A 13,410-nucleotide genomic window follows, 5' to 3' on the forward strand; every position below is an offset into this window, starting at 1 on the left:
ACGTTCTCTACACACACAAACACACATACTGTACTATACGTTCTCTATACACACAAACACACATACTGTACTATACGTTCTCTACACACACAAACACACATACTGTAATATACGTTCTCTACACACACAAACACATACTGTACTATACGTTCTCTACACACACAAACACACATACTGTACTATACGTTCTTTACACACACAAACACATACTGTACTATATGTTCTCTACACACACAAACACACATACTGTACTATACGTTCTCTACACACACAAACACATACTGTACTATACGTTCTCTACATTCTCAAACTGACTCAAATTCTTCAAACGGCTGTGTTAGTTCAGAGTTGTGTAGTCATCAGTATTGTCTTGTTTGCACTTTGTTCTGCACGTTGTTGTGCAGTCTAACCACTGCCACACTTTGTTATTTTGACTAGCTTCATCTCAAAATGTTTGGTTCAATCAGGCATGGTGTGCTGTGACTTAGTATTTTAAACTTGTGAAACTTTTATACTTAATTCACTCAATTTAATTTATTTCTATAGCTCCAAGTCACAACAGAAGTTGTCTCTGAGCACTGTTCAAAAACATTCACATACATACAAAAGTCCATTAGTAAAAGTTATCTAAGGAATGACGCCAGCAGATTGCATTGAATCTTCATTTCATCACAGTTTCCCATCCTGAGCAAGCACAAAGGAGACAGTGGAAAGGAAAAAACTCTCACTTTACAGGAATAAACCTCCAGCAGAACCAGGTTCAGGACAAGCGGCCATCTGCTTTGACATGCTGGGTTTGAGAGGACAGGAAGGACAAACAAACAAACAAACACAGAATGGCTAATGTCCAAGTTTACTTTCTATTGGAGGAAAGACAAAAAACATGTTAAGATAGAAATAATTACAATACAAAACAAACAGGTAGAGTAGAGCAAGGAAAGACAGCAGCAGAGTGAGGAAATGTGGTCAGTTTGTCCTCCAGCAGTCTAAGCTTATAGCAGCATAACTAAGGGACAGCTCAGGAAGCCCAAGCCGACCTTAACTTTAGGATTTATCAAAATGGAAGAACTTAAGCCTAATCTTAAAAGTAGGCAATGTGTCAGCCTCACAGACAAAAACTGGAAGTTGGCTCCACAAGAGAGGAGTCTGATAACTGAAAGCCCTGCCTCCCATTCTACTTTTGGAAACTCTATAGGAACCACAAGTAAACCTGCAGTCTGAGAGCAAGTGCTCTGTTAGGAAAGTAAGGAGCAATAATATATATAATATAATATGGAGCTAGGTTGTTGAGAGCTTTGTAGGTTAGAAGTAAAATTTTGGACTCTATTCTGAATTTGAATAATGCTTGTAATCTAAGTAACTAATTGGATTCATTAGGTTTCATGGACAAATATATCATCAGCATAACCATGAAAATGTGTTCCATGCTGTTTAATAACTTTACTTAATGGAAGCATATGGGGGAGTGGTGACGCAGAGGTTAGAGAGGTGGGCTTGTGATCCGAAGATCGCCGGTTCACGCCCCGGCCCCGACAACATCAAAATTGTGGGTGGGGTAGGTGAAACACCCACATGCCCCCACCCTCATTCGCCCCACTCTGGGCCCATGAGCAAGGTCCTTAACCCCCACCATGTGCTCCCTAAACAGGTCTCTCTTGAAAATGAGTTCTCGTGGCTCAATGAGACTAACCTGGATAAATAAAGGCTAAATGAAAAAAAAATAAATAAAAAAAATATATAAAGTAAAATGTATTAGTCCAAGCACTGAACCCTGAGGAACTCCATGACTAACTTTGGTGTATGAAAAAAAAATACATTTACAAACTGGAGTCTATCAAATAAATATGATTTAAACCAATTTAGAGCAGTTCCTGTAATCCCAATGTCATATTCAAACCTATGTAGTAGAATATTGTGATCAACTGTATCAAATGCAGCACTGAGGTCTCACAGGACCAGTGTAGACACCTGTTCATTGTCAGAGGCCATGAGAATATCATTAGTGACTTTTACTAGTGCTGTTTATGTGCTATGATAAGCTCTAAACCCTGACTGAAACTCTTCAAACTCATTATTTCTGGTCAGATGTTCACATAATTGATTTGCAACTATTTTCTCAATAATTTTTTACATGAGTGTTAGATTTGATATAAGACTATCATTGGCCAGAATTCCTGAATCAAGATCAGGTTTCTTAAGCAGCAACCGTAAAGTACTATGGTACATAACCATTCACAAATTAGGCAGATCCAAAATGTGTGTATTAGGAGAAATGCCTCTAAACAATCTGGTTGGGATGGGATCTAGCAGACATGTGGATGTTATGGATGAAGCTATTATTTTTGACAATTCAGAGTTCAACAGGACAAAAACAGTTCAAACATAAATCAGGTTCTAGTGATTTTTTTTAAAGTTGTCTCATCTGAACATGGAATTCAGAGGCAATAGTAGGAAGGATGGTGTGATTTTTTAAAACACATTGAGTTCTGTCAAAATCTTAATTCTCAAACTTCAGCATTCTGCCTGTTTTCTTTCAGTCTTTTTAGCTTTCACATAAGGTTCTCCTTTTTTCTTATAGTTTTAATATTGTTTGCTGTTCGCAAGTTTCTCAATTTTAGCAACAATTCGACTTAGTTTTTCAGCAATTGCTTTCATTCAACCTTTATACAGGCTAGCCTCGTTGAGCCACGAGGACTCATTTACAAGAGGGACCTGTATTTAGCTGTTCTGTAAAAATTCTGTAAATGTAGCTGTTTTTAGCTTCTCTTCTTGTTTTGACTTCGGCTCATTTCAGCAGACATTCAGATCGCTGTATTTTTTCAGTGCATAAAGTTTTTTTTGTTTTTGTTGTTGGTATTTTGTCCTCTGTATAAATAAAGTTATCTTATGTGTTGAATCAACCCCCATGCCAGACTTTGAGCTCAAACAGATCTTGGTTTAAACCTGCAGGGCAGCGGGTGATAGGCATTCCTTTCCACTATCAGACTTTATAACTAAGCTCAGATAAGAATTCAAAAACAGTTTTCACATTAACTACCAAGTTCACTCAAATGACTTTAGTGGGTTTTTGTTTTTCCACAAATATTTTCTCTGAAGTATAAAACTCTCCATCCTTTAAGAATAATTTTTTTTTTCTTCGTACCGGATCAGTGAACCTAATCAGACACAAATAAACCATTGGGAAGGATATGAGTTTCACTTTGTTTTTGTCCTCTGCACATCATCACAGCTCAGATTAGTCCTTTTATTGTTGTTGTAAAACAAAAAAATGTCAAAAATACATAGTTTATCTCTTTTGTGGTATTGTTGCATCTTTTTCTTCTCTTATGCACATTGTCGGTTCTGTTTTAATATTCTGATGTGTTGAATGTAAAACCACGAGTTTAAACGTCAGGAGGTAAAATGTTACCAAACAACGTGATGAATGATAAGCTGGGTAAAGTGTTCAGAGTATTTCCAGAGGTTAATTCATGCCGTCGGGCTCGTGTTGCATTCACATTAACACATAACTCTCCAAAGATTGCGCACCCTCAGCAGTTGCAGTCATAAATGAGAAGATTCGATGCTCTGTCCTTCAACAGTTAAACATTAAAACCTTTACTGTTTTCAGAAACATCAACATCTGCTTTATGATCATAAACCTTTTATTTGTTAAAATCTTCACAATTTGAGTTTAGACTTTCCAATATTTTGAAGTAACATGGTGTTACGTACAGAAGGCACTTACAAAAACAAGTAAATGTTATAAACTTATAAACGTACTGATTTAAAAGACAAAACATGATGGCAGAATGACAAAGACAGGAACTAACAGCACCAACGTTGGCAACGTTTCGACGTCTCAGTTAAAACTTAACGTGATTCAGATCTACAGTACAATTAAAATAATATTCATTAGTTGTCAGAGTGAAAATGCCCAAGCTATGCTTTTAAAGTAACCCCTAATGAGAACGACAGAAGCTTTTAGCTCAACGTGTGGACTCTTTTAGTCTCCAGTCGGAGGCTGGACGGGGTTAGACTGTAGGCTTCGTGGTCTGCGCTCTGTGTACGTCCTGGTACATCTCCGTGAGGCGAGTGGCCTCCCTCTGCCCTGACAGCAGGGCACCGTGTGTGGTGGAGTAGTACTTTCTGTGGGTGGACTCTCCAGCAAACAGAACCTGCAGGGGCTGAGGCACAGCGGGGAGGGGGTGGGGGGGGGGGGGGGGGGGGGGGGAGAGAAGATATGTGAGATGAGACCAGAAAAACACGCCATCCAGTGTCTCCTGCAGCATTGTTCCATGTTCCTCATGGAGAAAACATCCTGAGGGCTTGTTTTATTTCTGAAGGACTCCCAGCAGCGAGATCAGACTGTTCCTTCAGCAGTCAAGTATGTACAAAGTACACACACACACACACACACACCAAACACACCTGTGCCCTTCACCCACAGTCCTCAGGTTTCATGCGTAGCCTTCGGGCCTGTAATCAGTTTCTATTTGCCTCCCGACACCAGCTGAGCGCTCTGACTGTCCTGCAGTGGTGATGAAACTGCAGCGTTCAAACGCACCGTGTTTGTCAGAGGGATGCATATCGCCCGCTGCCTTTTCGACCAGAGCGTGGAACTAAGATTACCTTGAAGTGATGGAGTCGTTCTGGTTGAACCCTGTAAACGATGTTATGTGTGATCTGTTAGCGCTCAGAATATGAGCTGTGAACAACCCTCAGCTACTAGCACACCAAATTTTAGCTCCATGTCGGTCAAGCTCACTGAGTTGTAGTTCTTTATGTGTTGGCTAAAGTGGATTCGCTGTGGCAGCCATCTTTGCCAGGTCGTCATTGTAAATGAGGGCCGTGTAAAATGTGGTTTTAGAGGAAACAGATCTGGTGTGAGGTCGTTCTTACTGGAGCCTTGGTGCTGTTGGCGTACGGCAGTGGCATGGCCAGCCTTTCACAGTCAGCACCACTGGACCCGACTCTGGTGAAAGAGTAGGAGCCTCGGATGTACGGGTTGCTGCCCCAGGACGAGCGCAGGATCCGTCTGGGCTTTGGAATGTCAGGGTTCCCTGGAGACGGACGACAGGAGGGACAAGAGTTACAGATACTGAAGGGCAAAAGAAAAAGCCCTGACGTGTTGACGCAGGGTTCTGAGGAGTTCTGAGGAGTTCTGAGGAGTCAGGGTCTTACCTCCAGAGCATCATCAATGTGAGAGAAAATGTAAAAACTTTGACCAGATATTAAGCTAAATAAAGAGCATTTCTGCCATCTCAAAACAACTCAATCTTAAAAAAATTGAACAAAAGTAAACAAACAGACTCTTTAAATGTAGATCGTTTTATGTTTTATATAAACATAAATGTTTGTTTTATTTATGTTTTGTGTTTTGTGTAACTTCAAAAACTTTGGCCTTTGTTTCATAAGAAAATCTGACCTGTCAGTGTTTTTTTGTTTGTTTGTTTGTTTTTTGCCAGAGGAAAATATCCTGCTTTTCTATTTGTCTAAAAGTTCTTTGAACAAGCCGTGCAGAAATCCATCAGCACCGTCGCCTCGCAGCAAGAAGGTTGCAGGTTTGACTCCTGCTTGGAGCCTTCCTGTGTGAGTTTACATGTTCTACCTGTGTTCCCTCCAGGTGCTTCCTCCCACACCCCTAACACGTGCACGTTAGGCTGACTTAACTGTCCCCAGGTGTGCATGAGAGCAACAATGTCCTGTTTGTCCCCATGTGACCCTGTGATGGACAGGTGTACAGGTGGGTACCAGCTCCTGACAAAAGATGGCCACTGATGTCCAGTTATAAAGGACAAAGTCTAACAATTAACAACCATCTCGACTGAGACAGGCTGAAGAAGTCTTTCGGATGAAAGACGAAACGTTCTACTTTTTTTTTGTTTTTGTTTTTTGCACGTCCAGAGGACCAGACTTAACTTTTTTAGAACTAGCTCGACTGCTTGTTTTGTTGTTTAACATAGGCAAATGTTGTTTGTCCTGTCGGGGTGCATTATTTGACAGAACATATACGGCCCAGAAAATAAGTGAAACAATTTGGAGGCCCCCCCACCACCATCCATGCAGCATCTTTCTGCCATCACGGTTTATTTTGAAAGGACTATAAAATGGAAACTAGGGTCACAGATGAGCTCTGCTTTACTAACAGAATGGGTTCATCTGTCTCTCCGCTGATCCATCGGACCGGCTAGCAGGATTAGCAGCAACACACCTCTGTTTCATCAGATTGGGGGGGTGGGGGGGTGTCAGTTGCAGGACTCGGGGTGAGTAAAGTAAAACTTTTTTTCAATAAAAACGTGAAATAGATCAAATAATTAGCAGACAAGTTACGGGGAGTAGTGGCGCAGAGGTTAGACAAGGTGGGCCTGTGAGCGGAAGATCGCCGGATCAACTCCCAGTACCGAAAACATAAAAAATGTGGGTGGAATAGGTGAAGCACCCACACCTGTCTTCACCCTCATTTGCCCCACTCTGGGCCCTTGAGCAAGGTCTTTAACCCCCACCATCTGCTCCTCTGGGTGCCCTAGACTTCAGCACTCTGCTCCACACAGAGGGCTGTGGTAGCTCGGTGGTCTGTGTTTGTGCCAGGAAGGGCATCCGGCGTAAAAACAATTGCCCAGTCTTTGTGCGACTTAGTTCGCTGTGGCGACCCCTGATGCAGGGAGCAGCCGAAAGAAGAAGAATTAGCAGACAAGTTTCAGATGAGCCTGCACAGGAACAAGCAGGTAAAGACTGTATAGACAGACGACAAGAGAACCATGGCCCGGCTGGTACTCATCTTTTGTATTCCCACTGCAGACGTTTATTATCCACATGACTCACAGAGACGATTCTTTCTAAAAGACGAGTCTGAACAGAGTATTCAGTCAAATTAAAAGATAAAGAAACTAAATATGTGAGAAACCGTCATGTCTAACAGTTTGCTGGATGATTTACTGTGTGCTCTTGGGAGCTATCTAAATATCGAAGGCTCGCTTAAACATTCAGGATAACTCGTGTGTCTGCAACAATCTACAAAGACACGTTGTGCAGAAGAAAGTCCCCTAAAATCAGCTGCAAAGAATAGCCCAAAGCAGAGCTTTGATACAGCAATGTTGTTGTACTTTCACATCCTAATGCTACAAATATTCAACTAAGTAGGAATCATCTCAACTCCCTGCTTAACCAGTGGGGAATTTATTTAAGACAACTCAGTGAAAGCTTTAAATATTTGAATCTGGACTGAGGACTCACAGTGATTTACCCTGAGCTGCAGTCAAAAGATGGAGGAGATTAGACTGCACCAACCTAAAGGAGGAATGTGAGTGTCTTCCTCAGAGTCGTTCACATTCTGGATACACAGGAAGTTCAATGACCACGTCATGAAGTGACAGTCTCTGTGCTCACGATGTGAGCTGCTTCTGAAGCGCACTTCCTTCCTGATCTGCAGCTGAACGGTGAACGAGTCACCTCGAAGAAAACATGTCGGGTTAAACTCTTTAATGCAAATTATATATTTTTAGGAATAACTTGTGGCAGGCCTATGAAACGGAGGTCTCATTCCTCCTGTGTCTGACAGAAGGAAAGAGACGTCAGTAAAAGGGTCTAATGTCTAAAACAGCATCAGGACTTCTCCTTGATTCTGTTTTTGTGGTGACACCAGAACAACGAGCTGCTGCTCAGTGAGCACAAAAACACACCCGAGTCATTCAGCCGTTGGACCTTTATTACCTTATGTTTTGAGCAGCTGATGAGGCGTCGCTGCTTTCTGTGACAACAAGGACTCGTTTTGTATGAGTCACGGAGCAGCAGGGCTCCCTCACCCATCCACGGTCATTTCGTCAGTCTTAGATCCCTCAAGGATGAACTAGTTTTCTGTCACAGAGTGTAGAAAAGTGAGAGGTTGCATTAGTTTCTGTGAGCCTGTGTGTGCTCGCTCTGACCTGTGAAGCGCCTGAGCAGCTCCGTGCAGGTTTCAGCCACCGTTTCGTCGTCGCAGCGCTCCATGTAGAGCGCCTCCTGGCCACAGATCCAGCCGCTCAGCATGTAGCCGTAGCGCTCGGGCGGGTAGAGCACGTCGAAGCTGCAGATCTTCTTGTACCACAGCTCCTCGGGGTAGGCCAGTTGCTCCAGTTGGGCCTCGTCCTCCCACACAAACTGGATGCTGTTGCACTCGGGGCTCCAGAAGGGCTCCTCGAACTCTAGGAATATCTTGTCAGTGGTGCTGATGCCCAGCTTCTCGATGGCGAGCACCTTGTCTTCGGGAAGCGGTGGGGAGAACATGGCTGCGTGGTTCTGCTTCAGGACGCCCAGTGAAGCCGTCACGATCACATGGTCAGCCATGATCCACTCCTCGTCTTCACACTCCACGCAGATGGGGCGACCCAGAAGCAGAAGGTCCTCGTGAGGCTGGCCGCCGTGGTTGTTGTTGTTGTGGTTTCTGAGCTGCTCGGTGTGGTTGCTCTTAGCAATGAGCTCCCGATGATGGGCTGAGTAGTTCCAGTGGATGCTGCGAACTGGTTTGCAAAGGCTGATGGTTTGGGACGGGATGTCCTGGGCCAGGAGGTTCACAATCTTCATAAAACCTTCAGGAATGACGTAGTGGGCTCCAGGAATCTCGGTCCACTCTCCAAACTCGCTCAGAGACACCTCATCCATGCTGGCAGAGCTGCTTTCACAACTCTCCACCTTTAACACAAACCACATCAGCACACGTCAGTTCCAGCTGACATCAGCAAGAAACACCACAACTAACAGGCATTGAAACATCAAAGTTCATGCTCAATAATTCAGGTAAAAAAATCCAACAAAGTTAAGTCAGGTCCTCTGGATGGTTTCTTATTTTGTTGAGACATTTCATCCTTCATCCAAAGGACTTCATCAGTCCGAGGAGCCACAACAAACTCGGTCCCACAAGCAGCACACCCACATAGTGGACCAACCAGTTTGCTGGTGATAAGATGGTTTCTGGAGCCACCCTCTCCCCCGTCAACTCCTCTGAGGCAGCCATAGCCAAAGTGGTTCAAAACATCAAAGTTCATGCTCAACAATCCAGCAACAACAATTCAAAATCTGACCTTTGTTGGATTTTCTACCTGGATTATTGAGCATGAACTTTGATGTTTTGAACCACTTTGGTTATGGCTGCCTCAGAGGAGTTGACAGGGGAGAGGGCGGGTCCCAGAAACCATCTTATCACCAGCAAACTGGTTGGTCTACAATGTGAGTTTGCTGCTTGTGGGACTGAGTTTGTTGGTGGCTCCTCGGACTGATGAAGTCCTTTGGATGAAGGATGAAATGTCTCAACAAAAAAAAGAAACCGTCCAGATGACCTGACTGAGCTGTTGAAATGTTCAAATCCTTAGATCCCTCATGCCAGCAGAGCTCAAACCTTCTACCTTCATTCTGTAGCACCAATAAAAGTTTGTACATGATGTCTGCAATCTTCATTTACAGCCATGAACAACCTGCCGGACTAAAGGGTCTGTTCAGAGCCATTTGAAAACATGCAGCTGTAAACAGGCCAACACACTTCCACCTAACATGTTTCATAACATGCTTTGTTTTCTGAAGGTCCCTGCGTGACTAAGGAGGGGGAGTGCAAAGACCTTGAGTTTGTTCCAAGTCTACTCTGATAAAAATCTGGTTAGAAAGTTTCAGCTGAGGCCACCCACACAGCAGGATTTACATGTTTCATGTGTATCCTTGTCCCTCCCTCAGATGGATGTGAAGGGCGCACCGACCTTGAGGTACTGCTGAAGCATCGACAGTTTGATCTTCTTGATGCTTTCAGAATCGTCGGGGTCCAACGTGATCCTCTTGCGCACCAAGTCCCGAGTAAAAACGCCAACGCTGTTCTGGCTCTCGGCACAAACAGGCTTCCCGCTCTGGAAAAACTCCTGAGTCAGCTCGTAGACCTGAAGGAGGACACAGCGCAAGAGAAGAAGAAGAAAGATGTAAAGAAGGAGGACGATGAAAGTGGGACCAAAAAGAAAAAAGTTTGATTCAGTTTAGAACAGATCTCTCTAAAGCTCATATGGACAAAAGGAAACGGTGCCAACAGCCTGAAGTCCAACGCCTGATTCAGGGTACGTAAGAAAACAATGCGTCATCCCTGACAGGATCAGACACGGGCTGGGCCGTGATCCAAAGCCACTGACACACTTTTCCAGGGAACAGTGTTGAGACAACATCAGTTATGCATCAACATTTTTCAGGAGAGCACAGCTCACAGCGTGACGCCACACTGCCTCAGCTTCTAGTAAACCAAGGTGGTCCTGTTCAGTGAATTACCCAAATCCCAGGTTCACAGCTGGCAGCAGGAGGAACACATGGGCTGGCAGCGGGGTGAAGCTCACTCTGTTTATGCCAACAAAACATACTGTAGTCGACAGTTTGACTTATTTTATCACAAAAACCTATGAATCCAACTGTAGTTGTAAACACAGCTGCCTCTGAGAAGACCCATGAAACATCTGACACCAGATGTTCATACTGAGCTTCCCTCCTGACGCAACCTGGGCTCGAACCTGCTGCCTCACTAATACAAGACCACAGCTCTGACCACTGAGCTACTGTGGCCCCTGTGATCTGCTGATGATGAAGAACTAAACAGTCAGGACTGGTACAAATGACAATGGTTTATTAAGAACTCAGTCAAAATGCTTTTGACATAAAAATCTGTTCTGTGATGGCAGTAAATAAGGTGCTAAGGGTTGTGAGTTATTTCCAACCTTTGACTGTCTTTAGTTTTCTGACATTTTATAAATAATGCTGTTGCGATTGTAAAAATAAAATGGTTTTAAAGTCAAGGTTCTTTATTGTCACACATGTGGTACATGAGGTGGAATGAAATTGTGTACACAGGGTCCCAGTTACATCCAACAATAGCAAAAACATAAATTGTAAAGGAAACAGAACTGACGATCTAAGATATATGTAAACTAAGAAATACACCAAACTAACCAACTAATTAACCTGATGACTTGGAGAAAACAGAAACACTTCCAGGTCAAAGATTTAACAAAATCGTTTCACCCTGACGGTATGTGTGATCTCGGCTCTCTGAACAATGAGGCACTTCACCCACCTCCACTCCCCCGGTGGCGTCCCCCCCGCCCGCTCCACACTGAGCCGGCTTTCATAAATACGTCATAATAAAATCTTTGTCAGCAAATGAAGACATTCTGTTAACAAACAAAAAATGGGCTTTTAATTTTAAACTAATTCAAGCAACGCTGAATGAGAAAAGCAAACCAAGATGTCCGAGCATTAAAACAATCTAGATGACATCAGTGAAGCTTCTTTCTGCTGCTGTTCCAGACGTGACCTACTTAAAATATATCATGCTTGAAATGAGCAAAGGAAACAAGAGGAGTGGAAAAAAAGATTCACTCTGCTTTGTCACTTTTGCACTTATTCATTTACCTTTGATCAATGTTCTGCTGTCTGTTATCAGATTTAACATCCTTTTCCTCAGCATGACGTATTCATCGTTTATATCGCTCTCCTTGCACGAGGTTACCATCGTTCTTTACGTTTTTTTTAATTCCCACACTGATGGAAACATAGAAGTCTAGAGATTAGGCCTCCAAGTTCAGGAGGGACCGGCCACCCGGGACGTTGGCTGTTCTGCATAGGCGCCGCTGCACCTGTCCGTGTCCGTGCGCTCGTGCGTGCCCCTCACCTCGTTGTACACGTCGCTGAACTCCTCCACCAGGTCCTTGGGGATCCTTCTGCCCACATTGGTCTGGTAGTGAGCCACGCCGTTCTTGGTGTACAGGCTGATGCGCCCCATGCTCCTCTCTCCATCCGTGGTGTGCTCCAGCAACCCGCTTTCCTCCGCCAGGTGGTACACCGGGTTCCCGTTGGCGCCATGGATCCAGGTAGCTCCGAGCTCCAAAGTTGCTTTTCCTACAAAGAAGGGGAAAAACAGCCGGGACCAATGAGAGAACATTCATCCTCTACAACACTTCTCATAGGTTTGAGCTTCAAATGAAAAGACACTGTCAGATAATTATGGTAGGTCAGCTAAACTCTATTGCTGCCCTTGGGTCAAAACAACCCATGATGAGGTACTTTTGACCCAAGGACAGCTGGAGGGTTTATTAACGTACAGAAACTGCAGAATGCCACTAGAATATTGAACGTTTGCCGCTTTATTTTCACACTGAAACACGTTAAAAGTGTGTTCCCATCAAAGACCCACTGAACTCTGTGGGTTTGCATCATTCGCAGAACAACAGAGAACGTTTTCCAGGTGAGCTTCTCTGCAAGCACAATCCTGAACTGGCACATCTCCTCAACCTGTTTGTTCTTGTAACACTGAAGAATTTTTCAAAATAAAATAAAGTCAGGGATGTTTCTGTGTTGCAACCTTTGGACTCCAGTCAGTCTTGATCAAATCTACCTGCACCACAAAGTAAATGAAGTCTAGTCCATAATTATTTTACTTTATGTGTGATTTGTAAAAACTACAACTTTTGCATTTCAGTAGGTTCTTAGTTGGTGAATCATGTGTGATTTACTGAGCACGCTAAATGTTCCACCAGTCTCTACAAGCTTTATGACAACATAAATTAGTTCTTGGTGTTGTGGACTTTTCATTTCCAAACACATCGAGCTGTTTTGCTCGTTTGGAACTTCTCTGTTTTTCGAGACTGTTGAGGTTTGATAAAGGTCGGTGAAATCACATCAACATAACTTGGTTCTTCCTGCAGAGTGTAATGGTCCTCTGGTATTGGATTATATCCTGGAGTCATGCATTTATAAGTAGTGATAAGGACTCCGTCAGTCTTTTAACATCCTACCAACTACCAACATCAAAAGCAGTGAAGGTCCATCAGATTGGCCAAACTAACTGTAGACGTGCAAATTGCAGATTAGACCAGGGACCTTTACGAACGAAAGAGCCATTTCTGCCCCTTCGTTCACTAAAGAAAACGTGTCCGGAGCCACAAAACCTGCTACAACTGTGATTCTCAACTGGTGGCCCGCAGACCGCTTTTCTGGCCATAGGGATGATTATAAAGCGGAAAATATCAAAAGATAATCTAAGTTTATTGATTTTTTTTTTTTTTTTTTTACATTTTAAGACAAAAAATAAGAGATTCCTGTAAAGAAGGAATAAAATAAAATAGCTTTTGGCCATTAAAAAACTAAAACAATGAACTATGCAGGCTTTATGATTTTTTTAATTGTGGAAAAATTGTTTCATACTTAGAAGAAATATGTTTTACTCCTTGTAATAGTTCTAGTATTTACATATTTGCTAAATAAATGGTCCTTGGTCAGAGGGACAAAAGAGCCTCTGCAGAGGGACCAATGACCCGCCACAGAGGGACCAACGACCCGCCGCAGAGGGACCAACGACCCCCGCAGAGGGACCAACGACCCACCGCATAGGGACCAACGACCCACCGCAGAGGGACCAACGACCCACCGCAGAGG

General features: G+C 43.4%; 1 protein-coding gene across 1 annotated transcript in view; it reads right to left on the reverse strand.

Annotated features, from left to right (window-relative positions):
* Positions 1-3,745: 3,745 nt before the first annotated feature.
* Positions 3,746-13,410, reverse strand: part of smox (spermine oxidase) — a 14,190-nt gene continuing 4,525 nt past the window's right edge. Inside the window, exons 3-7 of the mRNA XM_037674888.1 lie at positions 11,648-11,874; positions 9,705-9,878; positions 7,905-8,649; positions 4,882-5,042; positions 3,746-4,166 (exon numbers count right to left, since the gene is read on the reverse strand). Of these exons, the coding sequence (XP_037530816.1) occupies positions 4,014-4,166; positions 4,882-5,042; positions 7,905-8,649; positions 9,705-9,878; positions 11,648-11,874 (1,460 nt within the window). The 3' untranslated portion in view covers positions 3,746-4,013. The remainder of the gene's footprint in view (positions 4,167-4,881; positions 5,043-7,904; positions 8,650-9,704; positions 9,879-11,647; positions 11,875-13,410) is intronic.

This window comes from Nematolebias whitei, chromosome 3 (genome assembly GCF_014905685.2).
Source record: "Nematolebias whitei isolate Nwh7 chromosome 3, NemWhi1, whole genome shotgun sequence".
Classification (NCBI taxonomy): domain Eukaryota; kingdom Metazoa; phylum Chordata; class Actinopteri; order Cyprinodontiformes; family Rivulidae; genus Nematolebias; species Nematolebias whitei.